This window comes from Schistocerca piceifrons, chromosome 7 (genome assembly GCF_021461385.2).
Source record: "Schistocerca piceifrons isolate TAMUIC-IGC-003096 chromosome 7, iqSchPice1.1, whole genome shotgun sequence".
Classification (NCBI taxonomy): Eukaryota; Metazoa; Arthropoda; class Insecta; order Orthoptera; family Acrididae; genus Schistocerca; species Schistocerca piceifrons.
In genome coordinates this window covers 419720219-419733811 of record NC_060144.1, presented here as the reverse complement: position 1 = coordinate 419733811, position 13593 = coordinate 419720219, and the positions used below count along the sequence as shown (strand labels likewise).

The 13593-nt window shown below is 40.6% G+C and overlaps 1 protein-coding gene across 1 annotated transcript in view; it reads right to left on the bottom strand.

Annotated features, from left to right (window-relative positions):
• Positions 1-11684: 11684 nt before the first annotated feature.
• Positions 11685-13593, bottom strand: part of LOC124805177 (myrosinase 1-like) — a 113121-nt gene continuing 111212 nt past the window's right edge. Inside the window, exon 12 of the mRNA XM_047265664.1 lies at positions 11685-11886. Coding sequence (XP_047121620.1) covers positions 11760-11886 — 127 coding nt within the window. The 3' untranslated portion in view covers positions 11685-11759. The remainder of the gene's footprint in view (positions 11887-13593) is intronic.

The window sequence follows — 13593 nt, the reverse complement described above, 5'->3', positions numbered from 1 at the left end:
GCAGTTAGGTTTTTCTCGTTTGGTATGTGAATCTAATCCGTTTAGAATTACGACTGTAATTCCAATGGTTAACAATATCCTATGATCCAGGTCCCAGATCTATAGCATTATAAGCAGTTTGCGTGGGTGTTCCGAGTATAAGATTTTGCAGCAGTTGCTCGCTTGAGGATCGGCAGCAAAAGTTAGGTGTGGAGAAGTAAGGTGTGAAACTTCAAGAGAGAAGAACAAGGTCTCGCAGAGGCGTATTGTGTTCGAGTCTGTAGCGGCCAGCAGCAGCGGATACCTCCACGCCGGCACAGCGTCAACGGCGGCCAGCGAACGTGGACCGCCGGCAGCGATTCCGAGATCGCCGGCATAGGCGCCAGCTACACTTTCGGCTATAGCACTACAGCAGAAGCAGGAAACATGAGTGATAATCTGAGTAATTGCGCCGATAATGTTAAAATATGTGAAGCTGCCGCGTCATCATTAGTGAAGGAGTTTCCAAGGATTAAGCAGTCACCCAGCATGTGTTATTCAGATAATATTAGTGGGCCAGTTATTCCAAAATATGAAAGTGGTGATGTTTATAGGGACGATATTATTGGGGTATATAGAGAATAGGTGTAATTGGGAGTGATTCAATGGCGTAGTTAAAAGAAATGCTGACAAACTCTAAATTCGAGTACTGGGCACAGAAGTATGTTCAATTAAAATAGAGATGAGTTCAGTAGAGACAAGTGTAGCAGAAAGTGTAAAATCTGAGGTGAAGAAAAGTAAATCCTTCATAGATGGGACGATAGATTCAAAACTTGAGGCTACGAGTACAAGGGCAAACGTAGGTAAAATTTCCTAGGAGGTTGGCCTGGTTAACACCAAAGGCGACTCAGATTAAAAAGATTTCGAGGAAAAGTTGGATAAGATACATTATACTTTAAGAACTGGGTGGCAATGTTAAGAATTGTGTACCAGGGTAATGTGCGCTTGAGCAAGTGACCTCGGAGTCTGTTAACTCTTTGCTGGTAGAGAGTGTGAAAAAGAGGTTATGAAAAATGTGCAAAGTAGACAACAGTTGGAAGCAGAGATTAACGAAGTTTTACAGTGGAAACAGCAGATTAAAGATGTACAGGCAGAATTAAATGCTTCAGCAACGAATCAGGATACCACTGCGATGCTTGTCACGGTCCGAGCGGCTGTCCCCGTCGGAGGTTCGAGTCCTCCCTCGGGCATGTATTGTCCTAAGCGTAACTTACTTTAAGTTAGATTAAGTAATGCGTAAGCTCAGAGGCCGATGACCTCAGCAGTTTGGTCCCATAAGTCCTTACCACAAATTTTCAAATTTTACTTGTGCGATGAATCTTCTATGAGGTAATTTAAAAACGACAAAGTGTTTTGGAGATAATGGGAAATACCAAACACTTGATTTTATTGCTACTTCTTGAGATGGTCTTCTGAGAGGAATGTTTAATGAAGCAAAAATTAAGTTAGCCAAGAGACATCTCGTGGGCAGTGCACTATTATGAGCAAATTTATTGAGAGCTTCGTGAACTACCTATGAAGTGTCAGAGAATTCTCTCCTGAACAAATTCTAGAATGAAGCGAAGAAAACGCGACTTGAGAATGAGTTCCTGGACTGACCAAGTTTCAAACACAGAAGTGGATCGATGCGGTACTTTTGTGTGCGTGAGCTCGCTAAGTTGACGCATATAAATCGTCCACTGGCAGCGTTGACCCAAATCACGACGCTCAAGAGGCGCTCATCGGAACATTTATAATGGGATGTTGTTGACAGTAGGACAAATTCCGTCACTGGATTGTTAGATTTCATTGAGAAACTTGAACAGGCGTTTAAATTTAATCAACATAGCTGGAACAGTAGACAGAGAAATCGGTATCAGTACGGGAACAATAGCAATATCCACAATAATTATAATAATCGTAACAGATATAATTACCAACGTAATAATAATTTTTGAAGGGGAAACTGAAACTGGAATCTTCGCAACGAAAATCAAAACAGGGAACGAAGGTTTGAAAGGCAGGAGAATAAAAGGGCGGGAAACTAGAGGTCACCGCATCTCACGTCCAGAGGTGCCGAAATAAAACGCTGTTGAAAAGGATAAGTTACTTCAAAAATTCTGTAGGTGTCGAAAATTCGGCAAATAAGCTACAAACTTTGGAGGTTATGAGAAATAATAAAATGAGGAATAATTTTAAGCAGCACAACAGTAAAGCGGGCGGAAGAAAGGTTGTACAATGTGTAGAGAGACTGGATGATGAGAACATGGGGCTGAAAAAGTTGTTTAGGAAAGAATTGCATGATGGAAAGAATGTATGTTTGTTGAAAGATTCTGTGATCAGAACAGAGACTGAGGTGGATCTGAGTATGTCTGAGGTGGAATTTATGACGAATTCTAATGAGGCACTAGTTACTAGCAACAATTACAGTAACGTATGTGAAAGTAATGGGTATGATTTTGTATCAAGGGAGGTAGATGAAACTCTCTGAGAACACGGCGGAGATGTAGTCGCATCACCTGGAGATGAATTTTGTGGTTTATCGACGGGAGCTTGTAAAGATATTAGTGAAGCCGACGTAGCAATTGTCTCGTCAACGGGTGATTAATTTTATTATGTACCGGCGGATGTGCGTGATTTACTGCTAAAGGGAGGTAGAGGTGATGTTTCAGGTGAAGAAGTTGCGAAAGTTGAAGGTACTGATGTAGATATCTCGGAGGAAGCAATTTGTGCATTTATTTCTCTGAATGGAAATGAAGCGAGGGCTCTTGATGAAAGCATGAAATATGAGTCGAAGTGAAAGGACGAACATAAAAATGTTTCACACGGTATGCTAAAACATTAAGTGGTATAGACGCCTGAGACTAGAGAAAATGTAACCGACGTGTATACGATAAATCCTCGGCGGTGAACAGAAGCTGTGAGATTATAACTATTGAAGACTCTTTTGGGTCAGATCTTGAAGGGGAAACTTGGTGTCAAATATTGGAAGAAGGCAGTCCGGCCTGTGGTAAAGAGGATGATTCAGTCGTATCGGTGATAGATTCTGTGTGGTGATCGGCCGCAACAGTACTCTTTAACTTTTGAAGACACTCTGATTCATGAGAGATCTGAATGTGCTCCATAGTATTCACTTTTAATATGGAACTGAGGATAGACGGAGTATGAGTTACTATTCTTCGTATTGCTTGTGATAATTTGTAAATCATCAAGTTGAGCCCAGAATTGTCTTGAGCTGGTGAATATTTCGTGTATTGTGATTACGAAATGGACTTAATTTTTGATGACTATTTACTCTGGGAACATTGTTGCCATTCTCGTAACGCTCTCGACGTAACATTACTGAATTTAATAAATGCAATTTCTGCATATATTTTAACTGAATATCGTGGGACTAGTTACCGTTAATCGGAGATGTCCCTTCTTGAATAAACATTATTTAACACAATTTACTGTCAATTACATGAATTATAGAGGTCGGAATAGAACCCCTGTTATTAAATTATTCATTTAACGTTTATTTTATATTCTGTATTTTAATAACTTGCAATTCTAGCCAAAGCGTAGACTATTTCACTGTAGGATCACAGTTACAGGTTATTATTTGCAGCGAATTACCTACGGTTCGTGAAAGCAGACGTGTGTGGCTAGACCTTATAACTACATCGAGCAATTTTTTTTAAACAGACCCCAGGTAGCTAATGTACGGGTAACTACAGGTAAAGAAGCAACTGGTTCACTCGTATGGGATGCTGTTTGGAAGAGCAGCTACACTCTGCCATAATCGTTAGGTACCGTCGCAACAGCTACTACGCTATAGGCCATTCAAAGAACTGCCTGGCCTACTGAATGAAGCCACTAGCCTTGATTCGGTCGATAACACGAGTCACTTTTCAAATACTTCATTAACAGTTAATGTTTCGACTTCTGTGTCTACTATAGCGAAATGCCAAGGATAATATTCAGGTCACAGTGGGACTCAAACATCTATTAGAACATCCGAGTATTTAATTATACTTTTTCTGTAGCTGGTTCATTGATAGCAGCCTCCGCCTACTTCCTAATAAAGTTTTTGCCAAAAGATTTATACACGTTAAGTATTACGAACTACTATGTTACAGTTACTAGTAAACCTTCAGTAGAGCGACAAAGATGGTCTGATAATCTAGACATTCGGTTGGGTTCTGTAGACGACGGTGAATAACTTGATGGAATGCATTCCTGGAGTCAAGGAGAACGGAATCGGTCTGGACGTTAGTATCTACCTCTTGACGAACGGAACGATCAGAGTCTTTCAAATCGTTGTCTGCGCAGCCCAAGCTGATTCCTGCTGAGAAGAATTTTTGTCTACAGGAAGGTCATGTTACAACTGCATAGAACGTGTTCTACGATTCGCGTGGGCACCTGCTCAACAGCGAATCTAGATAGTCCAGTCACTTGGAACACTACAATGCTTGTAACGATATCGTGATCGATATCCTTACTAGCGAGCGACATAGCAGCAGGTGCTAGATGGCGTACATTAGCTTCTGGAACTTACACTTTTACTTCTGAGTGCAGTCAGACAATAGCTAGTACCCTCGCCCTTCCCCCCCCCTCCCCCTGCCATATGTTGCGTTGCACTTCCCCCCCCCCCCCTCTCTCACATTATTATAACTTTAGCACCCAACTAAACTGTAGAATGGAAAACTTGTCTTGGAGCGCTTTATTTCTAAACGATGAAACACGTGAAAGGTTAATGATATTTAGTGTGTGTGTTAGAATGAATGATGAAGCAATCTGCAGTGCATTGTAAGTGCTACACACAACTCGTTCTCAGATAAGAAAGCTATCTATTCACAGTAATGATAAACACTTACTGCAGAACATACTACCCCTGCATTACTCCTCTCCTTTGCGAAACTTGCTCGACCTGCACAGTGAAACCCTATTTAAAATCAAACACGTTCAGATGAGTGCATTATACTTACTGTTTGTGAATCACTCTATTGTTGGATTCCTTTCTTGTGAACTGACACATATTGGACGACTTCAGATTATGAATGCTTTATGTCGAACCAGTGTAATAATAATAGCAATAATAATTCAGTTAGAATCAGTTTAATAGGGAGATGACAGGTGTATTTTGCTGCAATAGGGATGTCGAATTATTTGCTGCTTTTTTCAGAGAGAATTATTTTTGGAATTTTCTACTTTAATCGAAATGAATGACTCTGGTACGATTAAGAGTGTTTCACTGTTGGTTGTTAAATATACTACATGAAAGGATGTCATATTCTATTTCACAAGAGCCTTACCAGATTTTATGTTTATTTCAGCGGTAAATGGTAACATTCACCTTAAGAAAAGTTAGGCTGTAGTTAAATTTTCTATGTTGTTCTGTCTATCTCGAAGGTCCGAATGCAAGTCCTTAGGATCGCAGTTAGATTACTTAAAACTGCGAGGTGACGAGAGCTTTCATGCTCCAGTGGCGTACGGTGGTCTACAGGTAGAAGAGCAGTACGTTCCTTACCATACTTAATTTGTGTTCTCCACGTACTTTGTATGTTGCACTCAGTAGAAGTAAAATTTCAGTAGTGATCGCCATCATACTGTTTGAGAGTATATAATACTAAACAGAATGAGTTATCGCATTTCAGTAAACGGCTGCAGTGCGAAAATGTTTGAGTGTTAAAAGCAAAATAAAAAGAGATCATAAAATGTAGACTGGCTCACTCATCTCTCTACACAAAGCGAACAGCACACCCTCTGCGATTCATTAGCTGCGATACAAAAGTTCATTTTTGTACTAAAAGGGCTGGTTGCCGTCCCCAGTGAAATACCGCCGAGAGCCGTGTTTATCGGCCGTTCCCCTCCATTTGTTTAATGCCGCAGGCGTGACGTATCTCGGCTGCCACATCGCTGGCCTCGGCTGCACCAGCTTTTGTTTGATAAACTTGTTTCTCAGTTTCAGACAGAGTTCTTGGGAAGGCGTTCGCGGTTGCTGTCCCTTTTCACAGTTTTAAAAAGACAACAAAACTATAAATGATTCAATTGTTCTCAGAGTTCTATATTTTCCAAAGTTTAAATGTGTAAGTGTGACAGGTGCATTAATAGAACCGTAAGCTCTCTGGGTTTTCATTGTGTACACCAGTTGGCGTTACGAGGGCAGTGCCTTGACAAAATGGCGGCTACGTGAGAAAAGAGTTTCGGGTGTCGGAATACGGGAGAGGTTTAACTGCTTCAACAGCACAGCGTGTGCATTCAGAAGAAAGTACGGAAAAGAACCGCTATGTAAAAACAGAACTGAGAAACAACTTAGGGACAATGGTCCCTGTTGTTGTTGTGGTCTTCAGTCCTGAGACTGGTTTGATGCAGCTCTCCATGCCAATCTATCCTGTGCAAGCTCCTTCATCTCCCAGTACCTACTGCAACCTACATCCTTCTGAATCTGCTTAGTGTATTCATCTCTTGGTCTCCCTCTACGATTTTTACCCTCCACGCTGCCCTCCAATGCTAAATTTGTAATCCCTCGATGCCTCAGGACATGTCCTACCAACCGATCCCTTCTTCTAGTCAAGTTGTGCCACAAGCTTCACCTATCCCCAATCCTATTCAATACCTCCGCATTAGTTACGTGATCCACCATCTTCAACATTCTTCTGTAGCACCACATTTCGAAAGCTTCTTTTCTCTTCTTGTTCAAACTATTTATTGTCCATGTTTCACTTCCATACATGCCTAACCTCCATACTAATACTTTCAGAAACGACTTTCTGACGCTTAAATCTAAACTCGATGTTAACAAATTTCTCTTCTTCAGAAACGCTTTCCTTGCCATTGCCAGTCTACATTTTATATCCTGTTTACTTCGACCGTCGTCAGTTATTTTGCTCCCCAAATAGCAAAACTCCTTTACTACTTTAAGTGTCTCATTTCCTAATCTAATTCCCTCAGCATCACCAGACTTAATTCGCCTGCATTCCATTATACTCGTTTTGCTTTTGTTGATGTTCATCTTATTTCCTCCTTTCAAGACACTGTCCATTCAATTCAACTGTTCTTCCAAGTCCTTTGCTGTCTCTAACAGAATTACAATGTCATCGGCGAACCTCAAAGTTTTTATTTCTTCTCCGTGGATTTTAATACCTACTCCAAATTTTTCTTTTATTTCCTTTACTGCTTGCTCAATATCCAGATTGAATAACGTCGAGGAGAGGCTACAACCCTGTCTCACTCCCTTCCCAACCACTGCTTCCCTTTCATGCCCCTCGACTCTTATAACTGCCATCTGGTTTCTGTACAAATTGTAAATAGCCTTTCGCTCCCTGTATTTTACCCCTGCCACTTTAGAATTTGAAGAGAGTATTCCAGTCAACATTGTCAAAAGCTTTCTCTAAGTCTACAAATGCTAGAAACGTAGGTTTGCCTTTCCTTGATGTTTCTTCTAAGATAAGTCGTATGGTCAGTATTGCCTCACGTATTCCAACATTTCTACGGAATCCAAAGTGATCTTCCCCGAGGTCGGCTTCTACCAGTTTTTCCATTCGTCTGTAAATAATTCGTTATGAAACTGATAGTTATGTAATTTTCACATGTGTCAACACCTGCTTTCTTTGGGATCGGAATTGTCATATTCTTCTTGAAGTCTGAGGGTATTTCGCCTGTCTCGAACATCTTGCTCACCAGATGGTAGAGTTTTGTTAGGACTGGCTCTCCCAAGGCCGTCAGTAGTTCTAATGGAATGTCGTCTACTCCCGGGCCTTGTTTCGACTCAGGTCTTTCAGTGCTCTGTTAAACTCTTCACGCAGTATCGTATCTCCCATTTCATCTTCATCTACATCCTCTTCCATTTCCATAATATTGTCCTCAAGTACATCGCCCTTGTATAGACCCTCTATATACTCCTTCCACCTTTCTGCTTTCCCCTCTTTGCTTAGAACTGGGTTTCCATCTGAACTCTTGATATTCATACATGTGGCTCTCTTTTCTCCAAAGGTGTCTTTAATTTTCCTGTAGGCTGTATCTATCTTACCCCTAGTGAGATAAGCCTCCACATCTTTACATTTGTCCTCTAGCCATGCCTGCTTAGCCATTTTGCACTTCCTGTCGATCTCATTTTTGAGACGTTTGTATTCCTTTTTGCCTGCTTCATGTGCTGCATTTTTATATTTTCTCCTTTCATCAATTAAATTCAATATTTCTTCTGTTACCCAAGGATTTCTGCTAGCCCTCGTCTTTTTACCTACTTGATCCTCTGCTGCCTTCACTACTTCATCCCTCACAGCTACCCATTCGTCTTCTACTGTATTTCTTTGCCCCATTTCTGTCAATTGTTCCCTTATGCTGTCCCTGAAATTCTGTACAACCTCTGGTTTAGTCAGTTTATCCAAGTCCCATCTCCTTAAATTCCCACCTTTTTGCAATTTCTTCAGTTTTAATCTACAGTTCATAACCAATAGATTGTGGTCAGAGTCCACATCTGCACCTGGAAATGTCCTACAATTTAAAACCTGGTTCCTAAATCTCTGTCTTACCATTATATAATCTTTCTGACACCTTTTAGTCCCTATTAACAGAAAATTACCGGCCGATGAAGTGTGTCAGACACGCAGTCCAAAAAAGTCAACTATCTGAACAAAACAGAAACTTGGAATACTGCAGCTAAATGTGTGGAAGATTTACCAGCGGCTGTTACATTTCTGACTGTACCGTCTGCAGCTTGGGCAACAATGAAAACCGAAATATTACGAACGGTGCCACACACCGTTGGGTGGCTTGCGGAGTATCAATGTAGATGTAGATGTAATTTTGCATAAAAATTCGGGAAGCACTTGTGGATGAACATTTCGCTTCCCAGCTAGTAAGAGTGAAGAAACAACCTTCCATTTATCTAGGAAGGTTAATCACCACACTGTGAGAGACACATCTTCGATTAGTTCACACTTATTAACGATGTTCCCCAATGGTTTATGTTTTCTGTTGAGTGTCACCAATGAAGCTTTGCGGGCAGGTTTTCTCTTGCGACTGTTACTTCTTACCTTGATATGCAGCAGCGGTTTTTGTTTTCATAATTGACTATTGATTCCGAGTATTTCGTCATCTAGCATGATAGGGCATACCGTGATCGAAGCGTCGATGTTTGTTGCTCCCTAAACGACGGACTTTCTCATCCCTGAATTGAGTGTAATGGTGAAGATGATGATATGGCTCTCTTCTCTTGGCTCCATACGTTTTCTAACATAGCGCCTCGTGACTTATTGCTTTGGGGATACGCATTAGACCGTGTTTATGTACCTCCACTGCCAAGAACACTGGAAAATCTCAGGGCACGGATCGATGCTGTCTTGATGACCGTTGGCAGGCTGTTGCTACATAAGGATATAGCGAATCTGACAACCGCTTGGACGTGTGTTGTGTGACCAGAGGGGAATCATAACACATTTGTAGAGCGATAAATGCACACCTAGTGATTTTTCGGTTGCATTCATACGTCGGTTACATCTGGACATGTAAAACAATGGAAAATTTACAACTTTGAGAATGAATGAATCATTTATGATACCTCTGTGCATTCTTCATTGTGGATAGGTAGCAGCGTTTAAACATTACGTACTGAAATTGCAAACGTGACAAAACACATGCTCATGCACACGCGCGCACGCGCCCACACACACACACACACACACACACACACACACACACACAAACTAGACAGTTTTTGAAAATATTCGTAAACAAAACCTCCATGGTCAGGGATATTTATTTAAAACTGTCATGATTTAGAAGTAAAATTATTTGAACATCACTTCCTGGGACACCCGTGATGTACTTCCCGGCCGCTCTGAAATGGTATGTTTACGAATTTTATTCGCCACTACGGTGTGGAATTATATTCTACCTATCATCGTTTCCAAGACTGTTAGTTCAGTAACAAAAAAGCATGTTGTCAGAATATGCGCCTCTCCTCCGCAATGATTTGTGAAACATTAGTTACAGTATTTGGAATTTCAAAGAAAGCTTTAAAATTCACATATTATTTGTTGACAATAGTAACTGATTTACCAGAAAAAAATAGCAGTGCCCATAATTACCATACGATGTGCAAAAAATTTATTTTCAAAGTCATACCTTTGCATAAGCTTAGTAGCCCCCTGTATTTTCTCGGACGTGGGCTGTTTTCTGAGGAGTAATACTACAGAGACCGTGTTCTCGCTTCATTTAGCGGACATCGCATGGGGTATGATCTGTTTCTACGCCATTGCAACACTTTGTGCCTCCTCTAATGTCGGTTACTAACAACGTGACGATCTCATCGCGTTTTCATTCCACTTTTGCAAAATTATTTACCCCTTTAATAAGCCGTCTGCCATATTTCACCTCTTACTAGCTATTCATAGACAGCCCAGCGTCGACCTTCCTGTAAGTTTTGTGGAATATTCTGATCTTCAATGAATTCGTTTCATTGTCGCGGAATATTTTCTTCCGATTTACCATTATATTGAATCGGAGGAACAATCGGTAGTCTAGCTGTCACTTTCATCATTACAGTGATGTTGACATACGTCACGTTGCGGACTTTGTGCGTAACCTAACACATTACGTAATGCCACAGTTTGAATGCCGTATGGAAAGGGATTTCACATGTAGCTGATGATGAAGTCAAATACCACTTAAATGCAGCCACATATTGCGTAAGAACATCAAGAAGGGTTCCAACATCACTACAAATCCTGACGGCAAAGTTATTAACTTTGAAATGCCATGTCAGAGAAATCAGGATTAGCATTAGGTAGATAATGTGGCATTGAGATAATAAATCGCTGTAACCAGAAAGTACTCGAAAAAAGGAACGAAAAAGATGTAGGATCTGTGTTAATGTAGTATGTGTGAAGTTATAGTCTCAGTAAATTAAGAGTTTAAAAAATGCTGCAGACAAAGTTGTGAAGCAATTTGCAATGGCGAACTGCATCTTTTATCTATTCGCGGTAAATGATGACAGCCAAAACAGTAGCAGGATAGAGATTTATTATAAATTCTTGACCACGGTTTCGGTATATATAAATATACCTTCATCAGAAGTAAAATACACTAAAATCACATCCTGCAATGGAGATTCATAAAACAATTGTGTCAAAGGCGTCGTCAGTAGTTAAAACATCATCTCCTTTTATACAACATAATTATGGTCAGAGGGTCGATGCGAACACACCTCACTATCAGTACTTCGCCTATGTTTTAACTACTGACGCCACCTTTGGCACAATTGTTTTATTAATCTCCATTTCAGGATGTGATTTTAGTGTATTTTACTTCTGATGAAGGTATATTTATATATGCCGAAACCGTGGCCAAGAATTTTTAATAAATCTTTATCCTGCAACTGTTTTGGCTGTCATCAATTACCGTGAAGAATTTCGACAGTTGCTGTTTCAGCCACGTTTAAAATCTTTTATCTATACCAAAAGTTGAATTATGCAGATATGTATTACTGTTTTGAAGATGATTTATGAAACAGCTAGCCACATACAAAGAAACATATACGTTTATTTTTAGAAAAACGTAAGAGAATCAACTCACCCAGTAATGATTTAATAAAAAATAATAGATAATGGATGACAGGATATTTCGCATTATGCTGATGGTCCTGTTAGCTAGGATTGTATACGAACAAGGTGAATTTATTTGAAGAAAGAAAATCAGATATATCAGTAGTTTCTTCGAATATTTATTATGCAGTTGGCAGGTGACACAACACAGGGCTGATCTTAAAACATCAACGGCTACTGGAAGTATTCCTCAGGGACAGTCTTGTTTCTGTAAATGTCTCCCATAAAACTCGCCGACGCCTTGGGGGTCCTCGTTCGGTCTGTGCTGTTGAAGTCCACCTGATAGAGGCCAAACCTCACCCTATGAACAACCAAAGAAGGCAACATCTAAAAAAGAAAGAGTACATAACGGTTCACTCTATGCTGATGGCACAGAATAAAAGTCAACTTACTGACAGACATTATCACGGATACACTGGTATTAAGGTATTTATGTATACAGTTCTTAGAAGCGTTTACTGTCATTGAGGTTCCTACAAGGGAAGTCCGAAAATTCGAACTCTGAAAACCAAATTAAATTGCTTTAAATTACGGAGAAGTATCTATTCTAACACCAACAATTGTCATTTATGATTAAAACTCTGTTTTTGTGCGTAATCAGTGTCTGAAATTTTACGAATAAAAAATGTACAGAAGGACATGCGGTGAAATCGACGAGTTCGACCATCAGGTCTACAAGCTTCGTAGATTCATTGATGAGCTATTATTTGAACAGTTAATACATGAAGTAATACCACAGTCATACTAACCAACATAGAAGTTGCTACGTTGTACATCCATCCTTTACTCGATATCGAAAACAACAGAATTTCAAAAGAATCAGTACAACACAACGAAATGGAACACCTCGTGGCAATGATCCCGATGACGTAAAAATTATGACATTTCATCCGGAATTGACGTAGCATGCTCCCATGTAACGACTGCCAATTGTGTATAGTGTTGTTGAAGTATAAGCATTAGTTGTCAACAGTACAATGAAATTATCAAATCCAATGTGATTGATGTAAAGGGTGACAGTTATTGATCTATTGGGGAAAAATTTAAATTAGTTACAAACTAAGGCATGCACATACTTTGTACAACATGTAAACGCCACTACATTTATTCTGATTTAGGTTATGACATGTTCGGTGTGAGTGGCAGCCAATATGGCGGCTAATCGGGCCCCATGCCAGAAGTCCCTGGGTACCCCAGAGGCTCCTCCAGGTCCCCAAAGTGCTCATGCGGGACATCACTCTCCTGCTTCGAGTGGTCGAGCTCCGTCTTCCATGAACCACATCTTGTCAAAATCAGGGTCACTTTGAATAATGAGGATGAAATCGTCTTCCAAACCGTTCACGTACCGTTCGATAGTCACTGTGGCATCAAGGAATATCGCACAGATCATTCCGTGACTGGTTACTACACACCACATAGTGACCCGTCGAGGGTGAAATGTGGATTCTCAGTCCCCCAAATGCGCCAATTTTGTTTATTGACGACCACATCCAAGTGAACAGTATTCACATCAAAGTTCTGTTCGTCAATTCTGTGGACAATGTTGGTTAAACACAACCGCTCTCCCAAGGCCCTAGGGCTTAATGGCTGATGGGTTTGGATTTTGTATGGGAAGAGATGGAGGTCTTCAACAACAATTTGTCGTAGAGTCTCCCGGTTGATTAGCACCTGTTGTGCAGCTCGTCTGATAGATTTCTCCTGGTCTGAAACACAGCGCGTGTCTTCTAGATGTTTTCAGGCGTTTTCACCCTTTTTAGACGACCGACATTGCCAACATTGTTATCATGAACACTACCCTTTCTCTCAAATTTACGAATAAGATCCTTGATTTTTAGCGCACTTGGACCTGTTGCCTTCGGCTTGAACTCGGTAGCAAATTTCCTTTGAGCCGCAGTTGGGCTGTTATTGCTCCCATAGTAGGCCTCCACACTCAATATACGCTCAGGCACGCTGTACCGTGACATTTCTACGGGCAGATGGCTGACAACAACAAATTGCATTCGCATGC